The sequence below is a fragment of the Melanaphis sacchari genome, unplaced genomic scaffold (genome assembly GCF_002803265.2).
Source record: "Melanaphis sacchari strain LSU unplaced genomic scaffold, SCAv2.0 Contig75_pilon_pilon, whole genome shotgun sequence".
In the NCBI taxonomy this organism is placed as follows: Eukaryota; Metazoa; Arthropoda; class Insecta; order Hemiptera; family Aphididae; genus Melanaphis; species Melanaphis sacchari.
Window position 1 is genome coordinate 93,650 of NW_020271537.1, and position 24,002 is coordinate 117,651.

Here is a 24,002-nt window from a genome sequence, read left to right on the forward strand (position 1 = left end):
ATGTATGTATTATGTAACTATATAAACTTTTATGATGAACAATTGACTAGTTAGGTAAACTGTCACTCTGTACTGTCCATTCTTTTAAAATGCGAAATGCGAATACTTTGTACAATCTAAGAAAAACAAGTATTGCAGAACGTAAACTCATTGTTCTATTATAAACTTATAAACATAATATAATATAGTACAAACCTATAAAAAATATATAATATAAAAATGTTATTAAGTTCTATGAAATTTAAACATGATTGAGTACACAATAATATATTTAAGTATAATATTTATTTATAAACTTTATTTAATATAAAGTCATGAGTCATAACTCATGACAAATAGTATAAAAATATACAATCAAAAATGTTATATTTTTATAAAGTACAATGTTCAAAAAAAAAAATTTTAAAGCATAAACAAGCCATGATAAATTAATATAGTATGGTCAATAATCAATATATATATTACATATTATAGACAAAATCATCTTTGGTTTCAATTTAGTTGAAATTGTTTGAAACTTCAAAACATTTTTAATATCACGTAACATGACTTTAGACATGTTTATACAGTATTCTTTGTGTATCTTTATATTTATATAGTAGTTTAAAGTTTTGGCGTTCGAAAATACACGTTTCTACTCGACCATACAAAGTATTCATGTTTTGCATTTTTAATGTTCGACCATACAATACCTAGGACAACTAGGTATATGAAAATAGTGGCTGGTAGATGTATGGTCTAGTATCTTAAATAATTTTATTAATAAATTATCTATTTATTTTATAAAGATGAACTTCTGGTCTTTTATAATACGAGTATTTGTATATTTCTAAAAATACACGGTAATTTTAAAGTCTTCCAACAATAATGAATCAATATAGCTCAAAAACCGCAAATTGTAGGTCGATTTACCATTACAATGTTAAGTTAGTTAAATTTATGTTACTGACTTTATTTTTTTTTATTTTCATATTCGATAAACAAGACTTGTGAACGTTTGTAAATATTGACGAACTACCGTCAGTTATATAGTGTCGATTTTCGATAGTATTAATGCATCATATACTTTGATAATGTGTGCCGAGTGTTCATATTGAATATTAGTAACGCATTGTGAAACTTGTCTAATTCTTTATCTTCATTTTTAGAGTAAATATTATTTTTTTAAATTATATGAAAGCAATCATCTGGTATATTCTAATTACTTTATTATGAATATTATAGTTATTTAACGATATTCCCTCTTCTCAAAAAAAAAAAAAAAAAAGAAAAAAAGCAAAGCAATACAGTTTTAAATCAAATTTAATGAAATTAAATACACATAAAATTGGTCTAGTATACTAAGCTTCACACCCTGGCAGTGTAACTTTAGATGAAGTTAATTTGCACGGGTTGACCAGGGTTATTATTTAATCTGAAAGTGGTAAATCATTGCCTATTTACATTCCATAAAAACAATTTGAAGCATAGACGTTTATTTACAAACTACTATTAGTCACGAAAACATAAATATTTAAAAAAAAAGGCTGGCTAGAAAAACAAGACGATAATATTACTTCTGTTGAAAATTATGATCCCGTAATATATGAAGTTATCTGCAATGTATATCAAGCATATATTATACAACGAGCTTAGACAGAGCGGATTTATTAGTTATTTTCTCGGTAAACGTCGATATTTTCCGATAATGTAAACACATACATTTTTATTTGAACTAATAGAGAGTTAATTTTTAGGTATTGTATTAAAATTAAAACTAAAAATCTGGTTTGCGTTAAAAATTCAAATTAAATCTCACTTATGGTTCGAGAACCCCCGTCTTATGAGTTCGTCGACTGGCATTTGCTATAATTTTCCGCCGGAACGAACACCAATAACACGGTGTTTGCGCGCAAAAACTATATCTTCATATAACAATATTATTATACCAACGCGTATAATACGAAACGTTATGTTGTATACGCATTCCTGTCAGATCTAAAAACCATGTGAGACACTTTCCTTTATACATAGGTATCACTATTATAGTTAGAAACGTCAAAATGTTACGTCAGTTTTTACGCATATATGTATATCGCATATATATACGTGTAGGTGACGAGTATAGTGGCGGTTCAACGAGGGAGGAAATAGTGAATTTTGGTTAGTGCGTGGGTGGAAGCGTAGATGTTACGGGGAAGGCACGGTCAACGACAATGCGAATATCCGGCGGTAAATATAAACACGGTGACGGGAAACGTCGTCTTTTTCACCCGTTCCGGAACCGGTACAGCAGCAGCACAGAGCGGTTCACCGAGACGAGACGATCCCGATTCTCTCTCTCTCTCTCTCTCTCTCTCTCTTTCTTTCTCTCTATCTCTCTCACTAAACATTTCACCACAATGCGAAAACTCTCTGCGGACGTAATGGACCGCGACCGCGGGGTCCGGTGAGACAACAACAGCTACGGACACTGTAATAGTCATTGTCGTATCATTATTTTACCGTTAAGCGGCTATAGCAACTATACCGGCGAGCAACCCTCCAACGGAAAGCTGACACACGCGCGCCGCCCGGCCCATTATGCGCACACGTACTACGACATTTCCATTATTTCGTTCTGTTTGACCGGAACATTAACACGCGCGCACCGTAAAAGTACATAATATAATACCTACATATGTGTGTGGCAGCGGACACTGGTCGACGCTTTTGTACGTCGGGAGTTTTTGTGTGTATTTTGACGTTTCGCATATTATATTATTATTATTATTATTATTATTGTTACTGTTATTGTATACGTATGCATAATTCGCGTGCGATCGATTAACTCCCGCAATCGGTTAGCGTATTATTGTTGTTGTTGTAGAACGAGAGGGCGATCGCTTTAGAAAAAATAATAATAAACAGACGTGAAACCAGGAATGTTTTATACGAGTACATACAGGATTATTCAAAGTGAATCGTCCGATGTTCTACACCTGGCATCCTGGGTCACACAACCTTACGCTATGCTGCTATACTTCCTCTGGTAATATGTTAAAGATGATGTTTTGTACCTAATACTATTATCATGAACCGCACAGGAACTAAAAATTAGCGGTGTCAATTACAAAAAATACTCGCATAGAATGAATTAGAGTTCCGACTAGATGTTATTCGTGTGACCAAGGGAAAACACGAACAACATTTATTGGTACAATTACTTCAATATAAAATATTATTCTTGTATGTAATGTACCATGTCACTTCAAATCTAAAAACTAAAAAGACATAAACATTTGAAATCGGATGAATTATTTTGAATAACTCTGTATTATTACGAACTATTATTATATTTGTAAATACTACATCGGCCGCCGTCGGCCTACATACATTTGGCTTCTGTCAATCGGATTTACAAGGTTTCGTTTTGTAATCCTTTGATGGCAAATATTGGGGTAGGCCACACTAAGTGACTCTTGTATATATTTATATAATATACGTGCCCGTGTATTTAGTGAGTGTATCATGTGTATATCTGTGTTTTCAATGGTCACGACATAATATTGCGAGTTAAATCGATTTCGTAACTGACACACAACTATGCCGAAAACTGTCTCGCATTTAAAGTTACTTACATACGTAGATGATGTACACTCTAATTAATAAGCTAATCATTTTTTTAATCTACTGAATAGTCTTTCATAAAACGCAACACTCAATTAAATTCGAACTTCGCAAATTTTAATACGTATACAATAATTATATTAAGCCTAAGATTTGTTTAAAAAATATATTCAAATTTTAAATTTAATTTTCTAGTGCTACATCTTGAGTTATGATGATGTTTACATAGGGACATAAAAGATAACCTATCTTATAAGATGTTAATCTTGAACGAGTAAATTTAAACTGTAATATTTATAAAAACAAATTATTTAAAGTTTTCTGACATGTACGCAAAATAATGATGCCATTATATTGAATAAAAAATAATCTGATTACTAGTATAACATTTATAACTATAAACAATAATAAATCAACGACATCTTCTGTTGGAATAATTTAATCGAAAACAATATAAAATTTTGAATTTGCAATAACACTTACTTTAATAAATATAATAAAATTGGTTCATATATTATGAACTATTTTCTGTTTCAAACTATTTACCTAAACATAATTATAATATGTTTGCTCTAAATTCAAGATTTATCTAAAAAAAAAAAAAAATACTTATTTAAATATTCAGATATTGTAAACCAAAAAAATAATTTGGTAATAGTTCTTGTGATATACTTATTTATATATTTTAATAATTTTATTATCATATTAGAGTCTTATACTTTTTAATTTTAATTTATATATTATACTTATATTACTTTGTACCCATTACGTATTTACTTTGTAAACGTTTTTATACATACCTATAAGAATATAAGGCTATAAACACAATGAAAAACATTTGAACAGATTGAACATGCGGTCGTGTCAATTACGATATAATTTGTGGTAAAATATTATAACCTAATACACCGTAATTCAGTCGGTTCCCTTTTGTTTATACGACGGTTATTATTATTATTATTAACGCCACGGGGGTAATATAATGAAGAAAGTTACAATTAACAAAAAGCCATAAAGTATAAACGATACAGTCGATATACACACTCGGTTGGATATTAAAAATATGAGTTTTAATCGCAGTAAACCGACATTACACAACACAATGTGTCTTGAAAAATACGTCGGGCGAATTAAATGCGCTCACATAGTATTTTTTTTTAAACATTAACATACCGTTCCTGTGTATGAGTTATTCGATTTAAAATGTCCGGTTTCGTAAATACTGTATACACGATCTTAATGAATTCTGTCGAGCAAATACTACAGCAATCTTTAAGTTTAGAACAAGTGGGGTACATGAGATAATAATAATACAATACCCAAGAAAAAAAATGAATAGTAGGTATATATGGTACAACGTATAAAATATTATAATGCTAGCCACATACACAGAGGTACATTTATTATTATTCTTTAATATGTATCAATGAATATACCGCCACAAGGGGTCCTTCAGCCAAGCATAAATCGCTAATTATTAATGAAAAACGGAGCATTACAACAGGTTGAGTAGGCGAACGGTGGCTAACATAATTTTGTTCCGACTGTGTAGCCAATAATGTATCCGTGTCCCACAATAAAACAATATTCCAGGAGTCGACAGACGACTACGCCGGCAGTCGTTTCAATAGTATACAGACACACATAAAAACACATTATTATAATATTATGCATATTATGCATGTATCGATATTAAAACCGATTAAACTAGTTTATATTATTAACTATTATTGTTATTATTTGTTAAATTTAAGTGCTTGAATAATGATTCATAATATACCGTACATGCGTACAAATTTTTTTATAATCTCGCAAAATTTAATATAACGTTGGACACGTGAGAAATAACATTTGTCATTGTCCATACATAAATTAAATATATTAAATATTACACCAAAAATAAAAAAACAAAAATGTCTAATACACACATACATATATTTATATAGGTATGTTTATTTTATACAAATATATGATGATTTGTAAAGGATATCATCATCGAAATATTTAAGTACTAGATTTTCAAGAAATTAACACTTAAACGATTTAATACATATACACATAATGCGTTTGTGCATATGGTAGGTATATATTATTCAGCCTTCAGAGAGAGGTCACAACCAGACAAGTCTTCCGAAGGACAGTATTCTAATTATTAAAACAATGTTTATTATAATTAAACGCATTTTCACTATTCTATATATGTATTAAATTCATATTTTAATGTTTTATAAATTATTATATAACCTAGGTTATGCTAATCACTTATCAAAGCGAACACATTCTGCAAAATCTATCGGATAATGAATTGGCATGTATAATTTTACCTGGTAATATTAAAAACCATTCAGATACAATAATTGAAAAAAAATTAACAATGACTATTATAGATATTATGTAATAATTGTTTTAATTATAAAAAATAATATAGAATATTTATTATTAAGTATGTATAAGTTTCCTTTACAATTTATCATACTCATACAGTGTACTACTAAATATTTAATATACATCCAGTGGGCTGTGACTTACATAAGTTCTGCTATATTAAATACTACTACACACAGAGTATGTGGTTTTTTTTATACACAATGTTTTTTGATGTTATATAACAATAAATAACAAAAAAATTTACCAGAATGTGGTTAAAGAAAATTTTATAAAACTAAACTCATATTATGTCATTTCATAAAAACATATATTATTTTCATATAGATGGACTATTCGGTATTACTGCACTACTGTCTACTGCATGCCCTTCGGTACAATAGAAAAGTTTTAAATATGTTAAATATCTTTATTTATACTATACACAGCAACACAGCTTGACACAAAACACATTTTTAGGATAATAATAAAATAACATTACATAACAGCTTACCAGTTCAGATTTAACACCTGGGTAAAGTTTTTTTTGAATGAAAAACAATTTTCATTTTTTTTTTCTGTGAAATATTGGTTTTATATTCTTACTAGTATAATACCTATTAAATTTTAAATTTTTCACTGTATTTTTTTTTTTTTTTTTTTTTTGTTTATATACTTATGTTATACAAAATAGTTATAGTTTACCATAAAAACATTTTGGTTTTATAAAATTATAAAATTCTAAGTGCCCGTTATTATATTACTTTAATTTTTTCATAGTCCAAATCAAAACCTATTCTAAACAAGTATAATTTTAACAAAATGTTGTAAGCACATGTGTATATAGGTAAATTAGGTATATGGTCGATACTGATAGTGGCTGGTAATTATTCTTGCAAGCTGACCCTGTCAATTATTATAATACGGTGTGTAATTTTTAAGGCATGTGCGAGGGTGCCCTTGTAAAAGTTTTTGAACCGTGACTATCGAAAGGGTGGGTTTATTCTGGGGAATAATGCTAATTAAAATATAAGAATATTCATAAAAAACAAAATAATAATAATAATAATTCCGTACCAAGTTCGTATAAACTTTGAGTGCTATTATAAAAAAAAATTAAAATAGAACAAGTAAGTTTATGCTTTTTATTCACCTGGGACAAAATGTTTTATGACTATCGCGTAACATGTATACGAGATTAAAAACAATGAATAATAATATAATAAGTAATATTACGTATTTTGAAAGGTTTTTTTTTTTTTTTTTGTTACTATGCGAAAGCGACCCCCTCTGGTACGCCAAAACAAAGTATTACCTGATTCGAATGGTCGAGATTCATTTACATTACAGCGTCGTCGACTAGGTGCAGAAACGCTACTGTGAGTTATGCCCACAGGAAACCGGTCGGTGTGCGGCCTGTGTTTTATTGTATATACATTATACGCATGTATATTATGTATACTCGTAAAATAATAATAATACCTTAGGCGTGTATATATACGTATTAATTATTATTATACAGTTGAACGGACAGCAGAAAAAAAAAGGAAAGAGAGAGACGACAGCGATATAGACTGGCCCTGCTGCTGTGGCAGCAGCAGCTGACGTGTGACCGTTTGGGACATGATAGCGGGCCGCTGGTAATTACACCTAAGCCATATAGGTATAATATCCTAATGACAGATATAAATCAAACGACCAGATGTTTTGGTGGCAGGCACCCCCTTCCTCACCCCCCTTTACCTTCCCCGCGATGATGTCATCGCCCCCACCTCTCGGTATACGCCTTCTTTCCCGAGCTGGTTGGAAATTAATTACTTTAAATTGTAATTGTTTTTTGTTTCGTTAGAGGATCTATTATAAAGTCGAACACTATGTATTATAACAATAACTGCAACTGCAACTTACTGTGTATGGTATTATGGCATTTTAATATTATGAGTCTAATACTGTAGACGGGATATTTTCTATTTTACGTAAAAGCGCCGTGTACACATTTGCACTACATACAAATATTCGTACACTATATCACACTACAAATACATATCAACATCTAATTATAATATAATCGAAGGTAGAAACTATAAAGATTTAATATTATAATTAGAATATTTTTGTATTTATTTTGAAGTATCAATTTTCTGTATTGATTTCGCAAATTAGTTGTCAACAATATAACTTAAAGGTTTTCGTACGTATTAATGTGTACATATATATATATACAAACATATGGAAGTTATAGTATTAGCTGTGTTTCGAACTAACCAAATTATTTTGCGGTCATGTTATACATGAAAAAAAAAAATACTTAAAAGAAACCGTATAAAAACATGGGAACGTTCTGGTTTCCATTCCAGAATCGGACATATTCGCGATACTGATGTTTTTTAACATTATGATGAATGTATTTTATTGTAAAATACAAAACAAATAGTCAATAATATTATATTAATATTACACTGTAGTGCTGCAAAGTAACTACTGTAACTACAGTTTACTAAAGTGTCCGTAATACATACGAGAGACTATAAATTACACACATGTCTATACTTACTATTATCACGTAATGTATCACGTCTTGCATTCTGCTGTAACGAGAATAAAACACTAACAACTGATCAAATATACATACGATTATTCTACCACAACAGCTACTTTACATTATATTTTATGATTGTCTAAAACTCTATGTGGTCTCATAAGTCATTGATTTCGTGCATTATTTGTACATGTTTATTTAGTGATGTTCTTGAGTAATATTTTTATGTATATATGTAATATTCGTTTATACTACATTACATATTGTATAGAAAGTTATTATTTTTTCAACAAAAATTAAATTATTGTTTTAATTTATTTCCTGTCAATTCGTTTTATTTTAATAAATAACTCATAATGCAACAGTAATATAGTTTCTATATTTCTTTATTTTAGTTTAATATAATGGTAATATTTTGGATAACTGGCAATAATTTACATACTCCATAAAAGCTTACATAATTGTTGTGTTAAGATCACATATTCTACGCTTAACTTAAAATTTTAAAGAAGCTAGAAATTGTCTGTTTTATTCTGAAATACCTAAACTCATTTATAATTTGCCTAATTTTATATTCCCTTAGTTTTTACGCTGAAAGTAAAATTCTATTAATTTTCAACAGATTAAATAGATTAATACAATTACAAAAAAAATAATGTTGATCATTTATTATAAATTAATTTTTTATATTTTTATTGTATATAAAAAATTTACATTCTTCGTGTTTTAATCTTTGGAATAGGTATAGTATATTATTATATTGTATTGTATTATGTTCATTAATTTTGTTTCTTTAATTACAATTAAAACAACATTTCATCATTTTTAAATAATGTGTAAATTATAAAATACTCAATCATTTTACAACGCTCATCCTGCATCTGGGCTTATGAATTATGATAAAAAATGTATTTATATTAACTGTACTTTTATGTTTATTTTCACAATATTTGTATTTATACGTTCGTGTCAATTTAATAAATTTAAATAAAGATAAATTGAGTTATTAATGTTATAATTATATATTTATAATTTTAAGTGAATAAATACATAAATTATAAAAAATTAATGGATGTATTCAGTACATTTATAGACAATGGACACCACGGTACATTAATTAATGCAACTAATATACAAAATGCATCCTTACAAATAAACTAAATGAGTTATTTGGTAAATTAGAATCACCCCAATAATTTTATAAAATTACCGAAATAGTGAATAGTTTAAACAGAAAATCAATGATTAATCCACTCGTGTACATTTAATAAATCATATTTCTATAAACTGTTTATCTTTTTGTTTCTCAAACAATTTTAAAATATTGCTTATAATAATACAAAACTAAATATAACATCTAAAAGATCTATGGTGCAACTTACTAAACCATGAAAAATTATAGCTCAAATTTTAAACAGTATCCTGATAAGTTGTCTTTAGATAAAATAAAAACTAATTGAAAAAATTAAATTGAACAATATTTTGAACCGTTGATTTAATAATCATAATTGACTAGTATGTTTAAACGGATAGAATTAGTTATAGGTATTGAATGTTTAGCAATTAATTTTTTCAAAACATAATATCTATAATAACAATAGTAATAATAATAATATGGGAAATGGAAAAAATGTTGCGTGAATTCTACAGACGTAGGTACAATTTTACTCTCATTTGGCATTTAAATAATGTGATCGTGTGGGCTAAAATATATATTATATACACACATAATATAATATATATAAATATATACTAAATATCATTATATACTACATAATTCACAACGCAGTTCCCACACGTCGATATTGTAGAAAGAATAGGACGCGTGTGGTGTTGCGGGGTAATGCACCGCGGAGGGAATAAAACATCTCGAAAGTCATAAAAAGATATATGATATTATTTTTATTACAATAAACACGCCGTGATCGCAGCTGGATAACGTCAGGTTTAAAATGACCACGATAATTTTTTACAACATAATACGTCTTCACCCTTGATGTATCTGGGACTTCATATCCGGCGGCGGCAATGGCTGCAGGGGGGACAAAATCCAGTTTACGTGATATTTTGCCGAAATATTATTTTTCGAGCACGCGTACTAATATGTGTATATATAATATGTATAAATATACACACGAATATTATGTATAATATATGCGCGTATTATATATAAAGGTAGGCAGGCAGGTAGGTACTACCTGGTGGCGGCAACGATCCGAAGAAGTGATCGGTAGCGGAGAGAGAGTGGAACAAGGGAGACACAAATCGTTTATTTGTGACCGAAGGGGTGGTTGCGGTGGATAGGGGATGATTTGTTTTGACGCCAGGTGCCCATGGTAACTGAATTACATAAACGGCTGTGGCGGGATCGCGTGCGACGAACGGTTTTTCGACGCTAGCACCCTCTCCTAGCAATAACCCCTCTTCACTACCACCTACCAACATCAATTCTCTTACACCCACATATGCAGCCAATGATACAATGTATACGCATACTGTGTGTGTATGCCTATGCGATACAGGATGAAACATGTGAAAGCCGAGCACGTCGTCGCACGTGCGTCGCTTGGTGGTTATAGCGGTGGAGTATATAGTCTCTTAATAGTTTTATTAATTTTTTTTTTTATTTCAAAAATCTGACATGTGATCTATTTATGTAACTTTACAAACGAGTTGTCGATCGTGCGTTAAGAAAAGTAATTTCATCGCCTAACCTTCCCTGCCCCTTCCAACTTACACACGCTAAAGTTTCCCCCAGAAACTCAAATGCGCATATAATGTTCGTAAACGTACAAGTATATAGGTAGTTATTACGGTAAGTTGAATAAAATCGTACGTCACGAGCAAAGTTTATGAATCCGGTTTTTATTACATACGGAATTATGGTTTTTTCTTATTTATTTTTTTTATGTGTGTATATTTATATTTATACATATAATATATACGTACAACTGATAATTCATAAATAATAAAACATTCATACCATCCAAGCAAAGACCGCTGTGTACACAATAATAAATAATTTTCGTCCGGTTAATTAAAGCAAAACCACTGAAAGACCGTCGGGATAAAAAGGACGTACAAATGTGTAGAAGAGAGTGAGCGAGAGGTAGATGGAGAGCAGGATGAAAAGGGTATTCATACAGACGGGAGAGATAGAGGTAATAAACTAGGCTCGTTAGTTGTCGTTTTAAGGTGGGGCGCCGATGGGTTACGATTTGTTTGGGATGTAAATAAGCCATCACCAGCGGGCGGCCGATAATTTTTATCATTATTTATTTATTTGTCTTTTCGTTATTTATTTACTATATGGATTTATTGCGCAAAGCACACACCGCGCGATTTGCTTTTTTCAGGGTTCCTTTTTTAACGAACATGGCGCTCCAGTGGAAAAAAAATGCAATAGATCACTTATTATTTATTTTTATAAAAACCAAAAACAAATTTACATATTCCCACGCCTAATTCTAATGACTTTACAGTTTTAAAAAATAAAATAAAACATTTCGAATGCCTCGAATAAAGATACTTAACATACTAAAATGTATACATAACAAAAATAGTTTTATTATTTCATTCAAATTCAATGATATTTTATTTAACGGCTTTCAAAATTTCATATTATACATAAAAAACCATTAAAAATAGTTACCTACTATGTTTCCGATACAGATCTTTAATAGTTTTACATAAGTTACAGTTTAAAAAATCTAACACATTCTAATATTTTTCAATCGACAATGTAACATAGATAATAAATAGACTAGGAAAAAATAAAACTATTTAAAAAATATTTAAGGATAAGAAATTTCAATATTCTATGGTAGTAGGCACAATTTAATTATGTAGATGAGAAATATAAAATAAATATATAAATAGTCGTAAAAATGATAGTTTTTATGAACCATTCTACCAAACAAGATTATGATGATTTTTAATTATTGAATATAATTTTAATAACTTACACAATTTAAATCAGAGTATCTTTCTACATAAAAAAAAAAAAAAAACAATAATGAATGGACAAAATGCATAAATGGTGTAATATTCATTGTTGACTATTTTATAACGTCATGCCTCGAGTAATCTGCTCAATTTTGACATTGGTATGCAAATTATCGAATATTATTACATAGGAGTTAACTTAAAACGCACGACAAAGAGTAGATTTACATTAATTTTGATTTTATTAGAACTAAACAGCAAGGAAATCGTAGGAAAATCTGATTAAAATGTTTATGTTGTGAATACCGGTTTTAAATTTTTATTCTATACGACCGTATTATTTATACAAAATAAATCTCGATAAATATGTATTGGGCAATTCGCCAAATAACATTTTATAATAGTTTCAATTAACATTTTGTGTAATTCGTGATATAAAGTTACGATTATATGAAGTTATATGGTGTTACATTGAAAATCAAACCAGCTTAACCTGCACGTAGTCTAATCTTTATGTGTATGTACCTGTATACTGAACAAAATAAAAATTTGTATTTATGCTACTTTAGAACTTATTTAAATTTTGAATAAAATATTATAGCAACAACATAGTCTATATAGCTAATGATATCACGCGCGCGTGTGTAAGCATTGAAGTATAGATAAATATCAGTTTCAAATTGAATCATCACACGAGGGTGTACTTTCTATTATGATAGGTAGTTGTTATACGGATGACTGACATAATTTCTACTACTCATGGTGTGATTAATAGCATTTTAATGTTTTTTTTTTTTTTAACAGTTACTATGCACAAGTCCAAAGAAGAACAAGCCAATGTTACCAGCTCTCAGTACCAGCGTTCTAGGACGTGCCCGGAGCCACATCATTTGTACTTGGACGGAGACATGTTCCTACAAGTGAATAATTAAATGCAAAATTTAATCATGATAGTACAATAATAATTCTATTATAAATTTTAATTATTTTTTATACAGGCATTAAACGGATTTTTAGTAATGCTCACATGTGACGGAGAGGTTTTCTTTGCGACGCATACCATAGAAAATTACCTTGGCTTCCATCAGGTAACTTAAATTTATGAAACTTTTTATTTTTATATAACCATGCATATACAATAAATATTATATTTCTGTTGATTTAAAAAAACTTATTCTTCATTAATTAATTTATCAGTATTTAATTAAAAGTTAAATAGCTTAATATAGTTTGATTTTAATCAATTTATCATTTAAACCATTATCAAGAGAATATATTAAAAACCGATAATCAATAGATTTATTAAAAATGTTATTATATACATGTGTAATGAAAGTAGGTACCTACGTGATATTATTATAGTAAAATTTCAACAGCTGCGTCTGTATACACGTGGGTACAATATAATAGGTCATGCAGATGTATTTTAACAAAAAAAAATAATAATATTATATACATTTATATACGCATATATCGTACGATATATATCAATATACCTATGTTTATAAAAGACACTTACATTGTTATTGTTTTTTTTTTAATTATGTTTTATTATGATACTAATTTTTAACTGTCAAATTAATTGAACATTTATAGCACCACATAAGCACATATGTAGATAACATTTGTATTGGTACAAAGCAATATTATTAAAGTATAATTTTTTTCAAACGAGAAACTCTTAGATGCATGCAATAAAGTAAAGCTACATAAACTAAATGTATTTATGTCTATTAGTGTTTTAAAACTTCAACGCTCTTTAGATAATACTAAATATATTAATTTATAAAATAAAATAGTAATAGAAATTTATAGAGGTTGTCTATAGTAGTGATTTAATATTGGATATAGATATCAAAAAATAATATCATTACTTAATAATAATAAATAACATTAAAAAAACAAATTATAAACATACACAATTAGTAATTAATAATTTATATTGTATTTCAATTAATTTCACTGAATGAATTATATATTAAAAAATTTAACAAACCTTCATATTTTAATATATATATATTATGGGCTATGGTTATATATTTACTAAAATTCACAGAAATATAAAATAATAATAAAATAAATAATTTTAATTTTTCATAATGATATACAAATAATTTTAAATAAGTGCTTATAATATAGAACGATTAACAGACCAAATTTCCTAATAATCACCATAAGTCGCTAAATTACAGATAATAACGTGACTGGTTATAGATTATTTAAATTAGTTCGTTGTTGTGTAATACGGCTCTGTGAAATAGGATATTATTTTATTAATATCAAAAATATTCATCACAAGGTGATTAAAGTTTGACTGTTTTCTATTGAGGATTATAAGCACACAACAACTTAAATTTCTGTTTTTTTCAAAGATTTAATGATATAAATCATTTAAGATAAAATACATGTTATACTACAATAGATAATAGTCCATTGCCACATATCTTAGATGCCCTATAGCATAACTAAAAGTCTACATTGATCAGACTATTTGAATTAAATTATAATAACAATACAACATTGAATAAACGTCATAAACCGAATATCATATTTTGAATATTGATTTTAAATTATATTTATATTAAAGAAACATTTTTAGGGCTTAGTTTTTTTATTATTAGATAAAATTCTAATTTATTTTTGCCTGCAAAACAATTAGTAAATATTATAACTATTTATAGGTACATAATGCACAATTATAATTTGTTAATATAATAAAAAACGAGATAAAAAGCCATATATTAACAAACCCCTTTAAAACAAAATTTATTTTATATTATCAAAATAATAATTTAAAGGATACCAATTCAAAATTTTAGTAAAGTATGTAAATTAGGAACAAAGATATCCTACATAGTAAGCTGTTACTCGGTTTACCTATATATTCAATATTCATTCTTCTTATTCTAGTCAATAGCTTGCACTAAATTGTAAAACTAATATTTTTATGATGGAATAAGAATGTAGGTATACAATAATTTGAGTTATGATTATGTATAATTACTTTTGAAAAATATAGAAACCTTTTAAACAAAAATAAAATAAGTTGTATTTTATTCACATTAAATTCAGTACTAAATTATTAAATCTACTAAAAATATTTATTTTAAAACTATTGTGAATAAAAAAAAAGTATTTAAATATCAATGTTCGTGCTATAAGCTAGTTAAACAAAATATATACATTTTATTGAATTTTCGAACACTGTTGATCCTTTTTTCTATAAGTTATAAATAAATGAATTAAAAATAACTTACAATCATAGAAAATAGGTATAAATACAATTTGAACGTTTGTCAATAATTTTTGTGTTTTAATTGCCATTAATCTATTAAAAACGCTAATTTTGAAAATTATTCAATTTTTACTGATTTATATCTTATTTCTCTTCGATACTAGGTAAGAAGTGGGAGTAACCAAACCAAAGGGAAACTAGAGAACATAGTGTAATCAGTGAACCGTGTTTCCTGCAACCGCGTGCACATTTTAATATTAACCCGCTAATTATTATTACTCACAGTTCCAATTGTAATACTTTCTACTTTTTGTTATGGATATATAAATATACAAAATATCATTTTTATATTATAAGTTATAACTTAAGTGAACCAACATTTTACGATAAATTAATATGAATATGCATGACGACCTTATTAAAAACCTATTCTACCAACCTACCGCATAATTATTGTATGTTAGATATAAAAAAAAAGGTTTGAGAATGTTAATGTGCAGTATAAATGGTATAACTAAATATATAAAAATAAAATACACAAAAATAATTTTATTTTAGTAAAAATTTTTGAAATAAAAATGAATAATAAACTTATAAACTCATTATTAAAAAAAAATAACCTAAATTTATTACACTATAAATTCTATGTCTTAACTTGTGGTATATTATTTGCGTATATGTTTTTAAAATTTGATTCTTCAACAGCAATAAAGTTTAAAAAAAAAAAAACCATAAAGCTACTATAGTTACCAATGAGCAATCGAATTGTCTATGAAATAGGTACACAAACAATAATTAAAAATATTTTTAATGAAAAAACAAGTAGAATATACAGTTTAAGAAAATTTTGATTTTTATATAATTTCACAATGACAATGCATTATTCATGTTGTGTATATGGCTTTATATAAAGGCATTTATCGTATTCGATTTAAAAAGAATGATATAAACGTCGATGTTCTCTCTCATAATATTTGTATTATTACCATCATCATATACTATATTATATGTTCTTATCATAATTCATAACACATCATTTGGCATGATTTCATAGTCCGACATCGTTCACCAGTCAGTCTACGAGCTAGTGCATTCTGAAGACCGAGAAGAGTTGCAGAGACAACTCATGTGGAATTCGGCTATACCCACAGAACCGGGGTCACCATCTCCGTCCATTTCGTTACACGAGGCTTTGCACCCGGATAACGGCCGTCTGTTACAGCGTAGTTTCACCATCCGTTTCCGGTGTCTGTTGGACAATACTTCCGGTTTTTTGGTAAAAAAAAATTACTACAGCGACAATATAATAATAATGCATGAAATTATATAATATAATACATTAATACAATTACTGTATAATTATACAGCCCATTTTATTTTCATGTCTTCTTCAATTGTGCAATAATATTATAATAATAAATACAATTATTTTTATTTTTTGATAGAGACTTGACGTACGCGGACGGATCAAAGTAATTCACGGCCAAAACCGAAAGTCAGACGAACCACCACCATTGGGCTTGTTTGCACTATGCACGCCGTTTGGCCCACCGTCTTTACTTGAAATACCGCATAAAGAAGTCATGTTCAAGAGTAAACATAAGCTAGATCTCAGCCTAGTGTCTATGGACCAAAGGTTTAAATTCATACATTTATAATAATTTTCTGTTTAATTTTTAATATACCTATTAACGTATAGGTATAATACTTATTTTATGATTAACAAAATACATTTTAGATTCTAAGTGAAACCCCCAAATATTTTTGGTTTTTCCAATGAATTTCATAGGTTTACAAAATCCTACAACTAACAATCACTTTTAAAATTTGGCATGGAAACATTTTTTTTGCTCTTCTACAGAATATAACAAAATTAAAAAAAAAAAAAAAATCGTTGCTCTGTTTAAAATCTATAAAAGCAAGAAAAATCAAATATTTATACATAACTAAATTATCATAAAATCTACAATATTATTGTAACTCTTTAAAATATAATGATATTAAACAAAATAAATCTTAAAAAATAGTAATTATTATTAAATAATTATAATAATATTTTCTATTATAGTCCAATTTTTTAAATATTATAACTCCTTTGAGTTACTTATATAAATTTAAAATGTTCTACTTTTTTCAGTTTTATTTAATTTTTTTTGTTTTAGATCTCCATCAAAAAGTTTTAAATTTTAACAGTAAAATAATACCAAAAATGCAATATCATAATTTTTTTATTCTATTGTTTGAAGTTTAAAAACCCTAAATAATACTTTATGATATAATGAGTGATTTCTGTTAGTAGAATTGGGTCGCAGTATATAATTATAACAATATAATTTATATTATAGTGTATAATTTGTCATTTATGATTAAGCAAAAAGAAATAATTTAAAGAAAAAAGAAATTAACCTTAATAAATAAACAATTTTTTTTTTTAGAGGCAAGTTATTATTAGGTTATTGTGATTCCGAACTCGCTAATATGGGAGGATACGACTTAGTTCATTATGACGATTTAGCGTACGTGGCCAGTGCCCATCAAGAACGTAAGTGTTTTTATATTAAATGTTTCATGTTATACGATTCTAATATTATAATATTATAAGATATAAATATTAGATAATATTAATGCTTTTGAAAATTCTATGTGCGTTGTAATTAAATATACATTTTGTGATTACAAATTGATATAACAGCATTTTTACAATGATTACTTCTAGTTTACACACTAAGTGTTTTTAACAAATATTTTATGTGTTAACGTGTTTTTTTTAGTCCATTATTTTAATTTTACCCTACAATTGTATAAACCACATTAGTACATTACAATCAAACAAGATATAGCTAGTCATTTACTTACCCTCAATTGATCTTTAAATGAAAATAAAATAAAATAGATTATTAATTAGACATGTTTGTATATATTTCTCTTTAGAATATTTTATTAATACTTAAAAATGTATAAGGTCATAATAGATCAAATATAAAAATACCAATTACATAATATATTATTTAAAAAAAAGTGAAATGTTTTAAAATTTTCTGATAAAATAATTATATTAGCCTACTAAAAATCATTAATTTCCTATACGTGTATAACGTACACAATACATATTTACGATCTACTTCTTAATAATAAATACATTAGATAATATTTAATTATAATGATTAAAAAATGTCGGTCTATAACAGAATCGCACTATATTGCTATACCTAATATAATATCAAAAATAAAATTTCTCAGCATCAATAAATTAGCCACATTTTTATATTTAAGCCACACTAGTAAAATTCCGCAGTTTATTTCTTTAAGAAAATACGTTTTAAAAAACTCGCACAGTTACATAACTTGAAATTTTACTTAAAAAACCATGTTTATTTTTTTTATTAGTGTTGAAAACTGGAGCATCAGGAATGATTGCCTATAGGGTGCAAACCAAACCCGGCACGTGGCAATGGCTACAGACTAGTTCCAGATTGGTTTATAAAAACTCAAAACCTGATTTTGTGATAGGAACGCACAGGCCTTTAATGTAAGTATTTATCAGAAGTAATTAAGACAGAAATGTTTTGTCTTTAATAGAAATAATTAAACAAAAATACGTTTATATTAAACGTTGAATATGAACCCCACACTATATGTCACAAACGCCGTGCGTATATATATTGATCTACAGACGGACAGTAATATAGCGTCGTTTTTATACATATCCGGTTTACAGGGAAGAAGAAGGCCGCGATCTATTAGGCAAACGGACCATGGACTTTAAGGTCAGTTATTTGGACGCGGGCCTGACGAATAGCTACTTCAGCGACTCGGAACAACTGTCCGGTTCGTTGTCGACATCCGCCAACGCCGCCGTCGCTGCTGGGTCCACCACCGGAGTCCCCGGTACAACCGGGACGGCCGGTCAAACGCAACCGTCGCAGCCTAGACGCCGGTACAAAACGCACCTGCGGGACTTTCTGTCAACGTGCCGGACGAAGCGGAAACTGTCGGCGAGCACTGCTACACCGGCACCAACGGTGGCGGCAACTGTCGCCATCGAATATCCGGCGGCCGTCCAGGCGCCTTCGGTGCACACCGTACCACCGCCGACTGCCGACGTCCTTTACACAAACCTAAACACGGCGGCGCTGTACTCAGCAGGACCGTACAACGGGGCAGTAGTCGCTGATAATGGTGGATATCATCAGACGAATTTCCATCAGACCCTCTACGATACTCGAATACCGTACCTAACAGCCACAGACAACCTGTTTCAGTATAGGTAAAAAAATAGAAATATATAATGTTTAATAATAATTGAGTTTATAAAAAATAATAGATTAGGCCTTTTAATAATTTTATTTAAATTTTGATCTGATACATAAATACATATTTATTACACCTAAACTAAACTAAATTATTAAACATCATATTTCTGAACACTCCGATTTTAAATATAATTTAAAGATTATTGTGTGATGCAAGATGATACATACTATAAGCTTATTTTTTTCAAAAAAAAAAATCCTCTTTTTAATGTTGATTTGAAAATGTTGACGCATCTAAATCAAAATTAATTGAACAAATAGTTTTTACAGCTATTTAACTTTTAATACTAAAGATACATAATAGATTTAGATGATATGGGGGGCATCTATGGTAATCTAAAAATTATATGACTATAATATACCTAAATTATTCGACATTTTGTAATTTTTTTTAAATTACCTGAATATAATAAGTACTAGAATAAATATTATATCAATTTTTTATTCTGTACAAAATCACTATTAAGGAGTAAAGACTATTAATACATATTTGAATAACTCAAAAAAATACTCATTTCGTATCACCACAGACCACTCTTTAAATTGCATAAAAAATCTACAATTATTGAAAAAATATGGTCTTTAAGTATAAATAAATTCTTAAAACTTCTTAAGGTTCGAATCCGAATAAATCGATTGTCAAATAATATAAAGAGGGTGAATATTATGCTTGCTAAAATGCCCCGGAAACATCTATTCCTCATTATTGTCAATTATTTTATTTTGCAGGCCTTTAGGAAACTATTACACCGAATATCATACACCGGCAACTACACCATACATGGGCAATGGGTTTTTGGACATAAGTACCAGAGGACCACCCGTGCAGTGTGGTTTGCCCACCTACGATCAGCTGACCACGGTGACGACGGCGGCTGTGGGTGGTAGGGAATGCGTGGACAAGCTGTACGGATCGTCACCAGTTGTGTCGATGGATCATCATCAACAACAGCAGCAGCAACAACACTTACACCACCAACAACAACACCACCACCAGCAGCAGCAGCAACAGCAGCAGCAACAACAGAGCGGCGAAGACAACATAGGAAAATGTCATATGGACGCCTCCTCGGCCGCTGCCGCCGGTCTGCCGTACCTGGTGCCACTCTGCGACGTTCAGTTCCGCACGAAGAGTTCCTCGCCGCCAGTACCGAATGGTCTAAAAATCGAAGATTCGAAATCCGAATACGGAATGCAATCGTCTGATTCGGACGTCCCCAGGCAAACGGTACTCATGTGGGGCACGTGTGTAGGGGATTCTTCGTTGTCGTCGCCGCCCAACCAATCGCCGGGCGGCGGCGGTGGCGGGGGCAACGGTGGTAATAATAGTAACGGAAGCGGCGGCAGCGGCGTTGGCGGCGGTGTTAACGGCAGTGGCAGTGGAACGGGAGGAGGTGGTGCTGGTTGTGCCAACGGTGGTGCTGGTGGTGGTGGCAGCGTAACTGGAAATGTAGGTAGAGGTAGTACCGGTGGCGACGGTGGTAGTGATTCTAGGACGTCGCCACAAATCAACGGCCATCCACCGTCGCCGTACGTGCAGCGGAAGAAAATGTCACCACCCACGCCGCAACAGCCACCAACCGGAAGTCCGTCTGACCAGCTCTGCAAGTCGCACTTGCAAGCGGATATGCCAGACGCACCACTTAGCCCGACAGCGGCAACCGCGGCAGCAGCCGCATACGCTAACCATCATCACTACCATCACCAAAACCAATATCATCACCACCATCATCATCAGCAGCATCATCTGACCGGGGGCCCTGAGGTATGGACACCCCCGCACGCGCACCCACCACCACCTCCACCGCACCACTTCTATGCTTATCACCACCACCAGTGAGTGTTTTTATTTTCGAGCACAATCGTGCGCAGTGCGATCGAATCCAAAAATCAAATAATTTTCAACAAATTTCATTCTAAACATGAAAAAACTCGGAAAGAGTTAATCAGCGAACAAACGCTATAGCCTATAAGCTTATAGTTATTAAACGATAACACTTGAAACTTCGTTTTTATAGTCTTCTAATCCGATCGCGCTGCGTATTAATCATGCTTTACCGCAATTATTATCATTATTATTAAATAGTTCGTAGAGTACTTATAAAGCAATAAAAATAAATGACAGCAAAATTATATTAAACTTAAATTTTTTTTTATTTTTTATAAATACTATTTAACAATCTGTACATGAACTTATTTATTCAGCGACATTTAGAGAGTAATATTTATTTTGGATATATTATACGCAAATATTTAGATATTCAAACTTTGATTCCATGAAGTTTCTCTATAGATTAAACGAAAAACGGTATGCAGGGGAGGGGGAAAGGGAGTAAACGAACAAAAAAGTACTTCTCAAGTCCAGAGTAATAATAGGTTTAAAAATTACCTAAAAAGCTACGTTCACGTTCAGTAGATTTTATATAAATAAACGGATGAAAAGCACATAAAAAAAATAATGTATCGCATACCTAAGTCTATATTATAAGTATACCTAGTTATAGACGATAAAGACAGATTATCAAAAACTCTTATACGTAACGTTTTCGACAATGACCACGTCGATTTGTATTGCTTTCAGCAGCAGCAACACCACCACCACCACCAACAACAACAACAACAACACCACCACCACCACCAGCAGCAGCAGCAGCAGCAGCAGCAGCAACAACAACAACAGCAGCAGCAACAGCAGCAGCAGCAGCAGCAGCAGCATGGTCGATGCCTATCATCACGATCCGTACCACCACAACAACTACTATCATCTGTACAATCACACTGCTCATCACCAAACCGCTGCAATGCCGGCGCCGGCGCAGTACCCGAGTCCGTCTCAGTCCCGGTTAAATCACAGGACTGCAGTCCTCTGTTGTCCATCTCGGAGGTGACCAACACGCTGTTGAACCAATGAAAACGGCCAGCCAGCCAAAAATCAAACACACAGCGGTCGGGAAACCAAATACGCCGTCCCTCCTCCCCAAATACACAGTCCATCGAATATCTCGAAACGCGCGAAACAACACACCGTATACGGACACAATGACTGCCATACGTCATAGTATATATTGATATATTATATTATACGGGTAACTCTGTAGAGTTCTCAATATTTTATAAGCTCCCGAGCTATTCGCAAAATCTAAGTCTACTCGTATAAATTTTGACGAAACGCCTGCACATTTTGGCGCGTCGTGTTCACACGGAAAGATTTTTTGTTTTTTTTTTTTTTTTTTGTTTTTGTTTTTTTTTACATAGACCGGTTTTTTGATATGGCGATGAGTGATGTCACCGGAAAAGTGTATTATTTACGACGATTAAACGTGTTTCTGGCGCAATACGCGATGTGTAGGTACACCAATATTACAATATAATATAACCGATATCGTCGTTTTGTCGCCTAAAATACCATGTTGATTTTATTTTATATTATTATAAAATATTATATTACAATGTACCTACTAAATGATATCATTATGAAAATAATTTCTAACTTTATATTTCTTTCCAGACTTTTACTGGTATATTTTAATATGTAATTCATTGCACAAAAACTGATTTTTATCTAAACATGTTTTCGTAAGCCACTCCCTTATATTATATTTACAATTTATATGTTTTTCATCGTAAAATCTATCTATTTTAGTTTTATGGTTTGTTTCTGTGATACGAATAGGCTACAATAATATTATAATTTTTATGAAAATCTATTCGCGCTGTGTAGACGTACCTAGTTTGTATTTTTACAGTAATAACTATTTTTGATCGCTTCAACATGTAAAGTTTTTTCTTATCGAACAGAGATCATACGATTATAAATTATAATATATACATGTATACTGTATACATTACATTGCTTGTAAAAATATTGTATACATAATTTACCTATCTATTGAATCTTCTCAATTTATTTATTTGTAATTTTTTCTTTTTTTTTTGTTATTTTTGACCCATTTGTAATTTATATTTGTACATAATTATTTATTATAAATTATTAATTTAAAACTACCGACTATTGTTA

General features: G+C 30.0%; 1 protein-coding gene across 3 annotated transcripts in view; it reads left to right on the forward strand.

Moving 5' to 3' along the window:
- Positions 1 to 23,456, forward strand: part of LOC112601168 (aryl hydrocarbon receptor protein 1) — a 54,307-nt gene extending 30,851 nt beyond the window's left edge. For 2 of the 3 annotated variants that reach the window (XM_025348626.1, XM_025348627.1), the window contains exons 4-12: positions 13,241 to 13,356; positions 13,435 to 13,524; positions 16,726 to 16,947; positions 17,117 to 17,307; positions 18,107 to 18,213; positions 19,059 to 19,200; positions 19,390 to 19,938; positions 20,714 to 21,820; positions 22,566 to 23,456. In XM_025348626.1, coding sequence (XP_025204411.1) covers positions 13,241 to 13,356; positions 13,435 to 13,524; positions 16,726 to 16,947; positions 17,117 to 17,307; positions 18,107 to 18,213; positions 19,059 to 19,200; positions 19,390 to 19,938; positions 20,714 to 21,820; positions 22,566 to 22,872 — 2,831 coding nt within the window. In that variant the 3' untranslated portion in view covers positions 22,873 to 23,456. The remainder of the gene's footprint in view (positions 1 to 13,240; positions 13,357 to 13,434; positions 13,525 to 16,725; positions 16,948 to 17,116; positions 17,308 to 18,106; positions 18,214 to 19,058; positions 19,201 to 19,389; positions 19,939 to 20,713; positions 21,821 to 22,565) is intronic. The other variant, XM_025348629.1, reaches the window with a different exon arrangement.
- Positions 23,457 to 24,002: the final 546 nt, after the last annotated feature.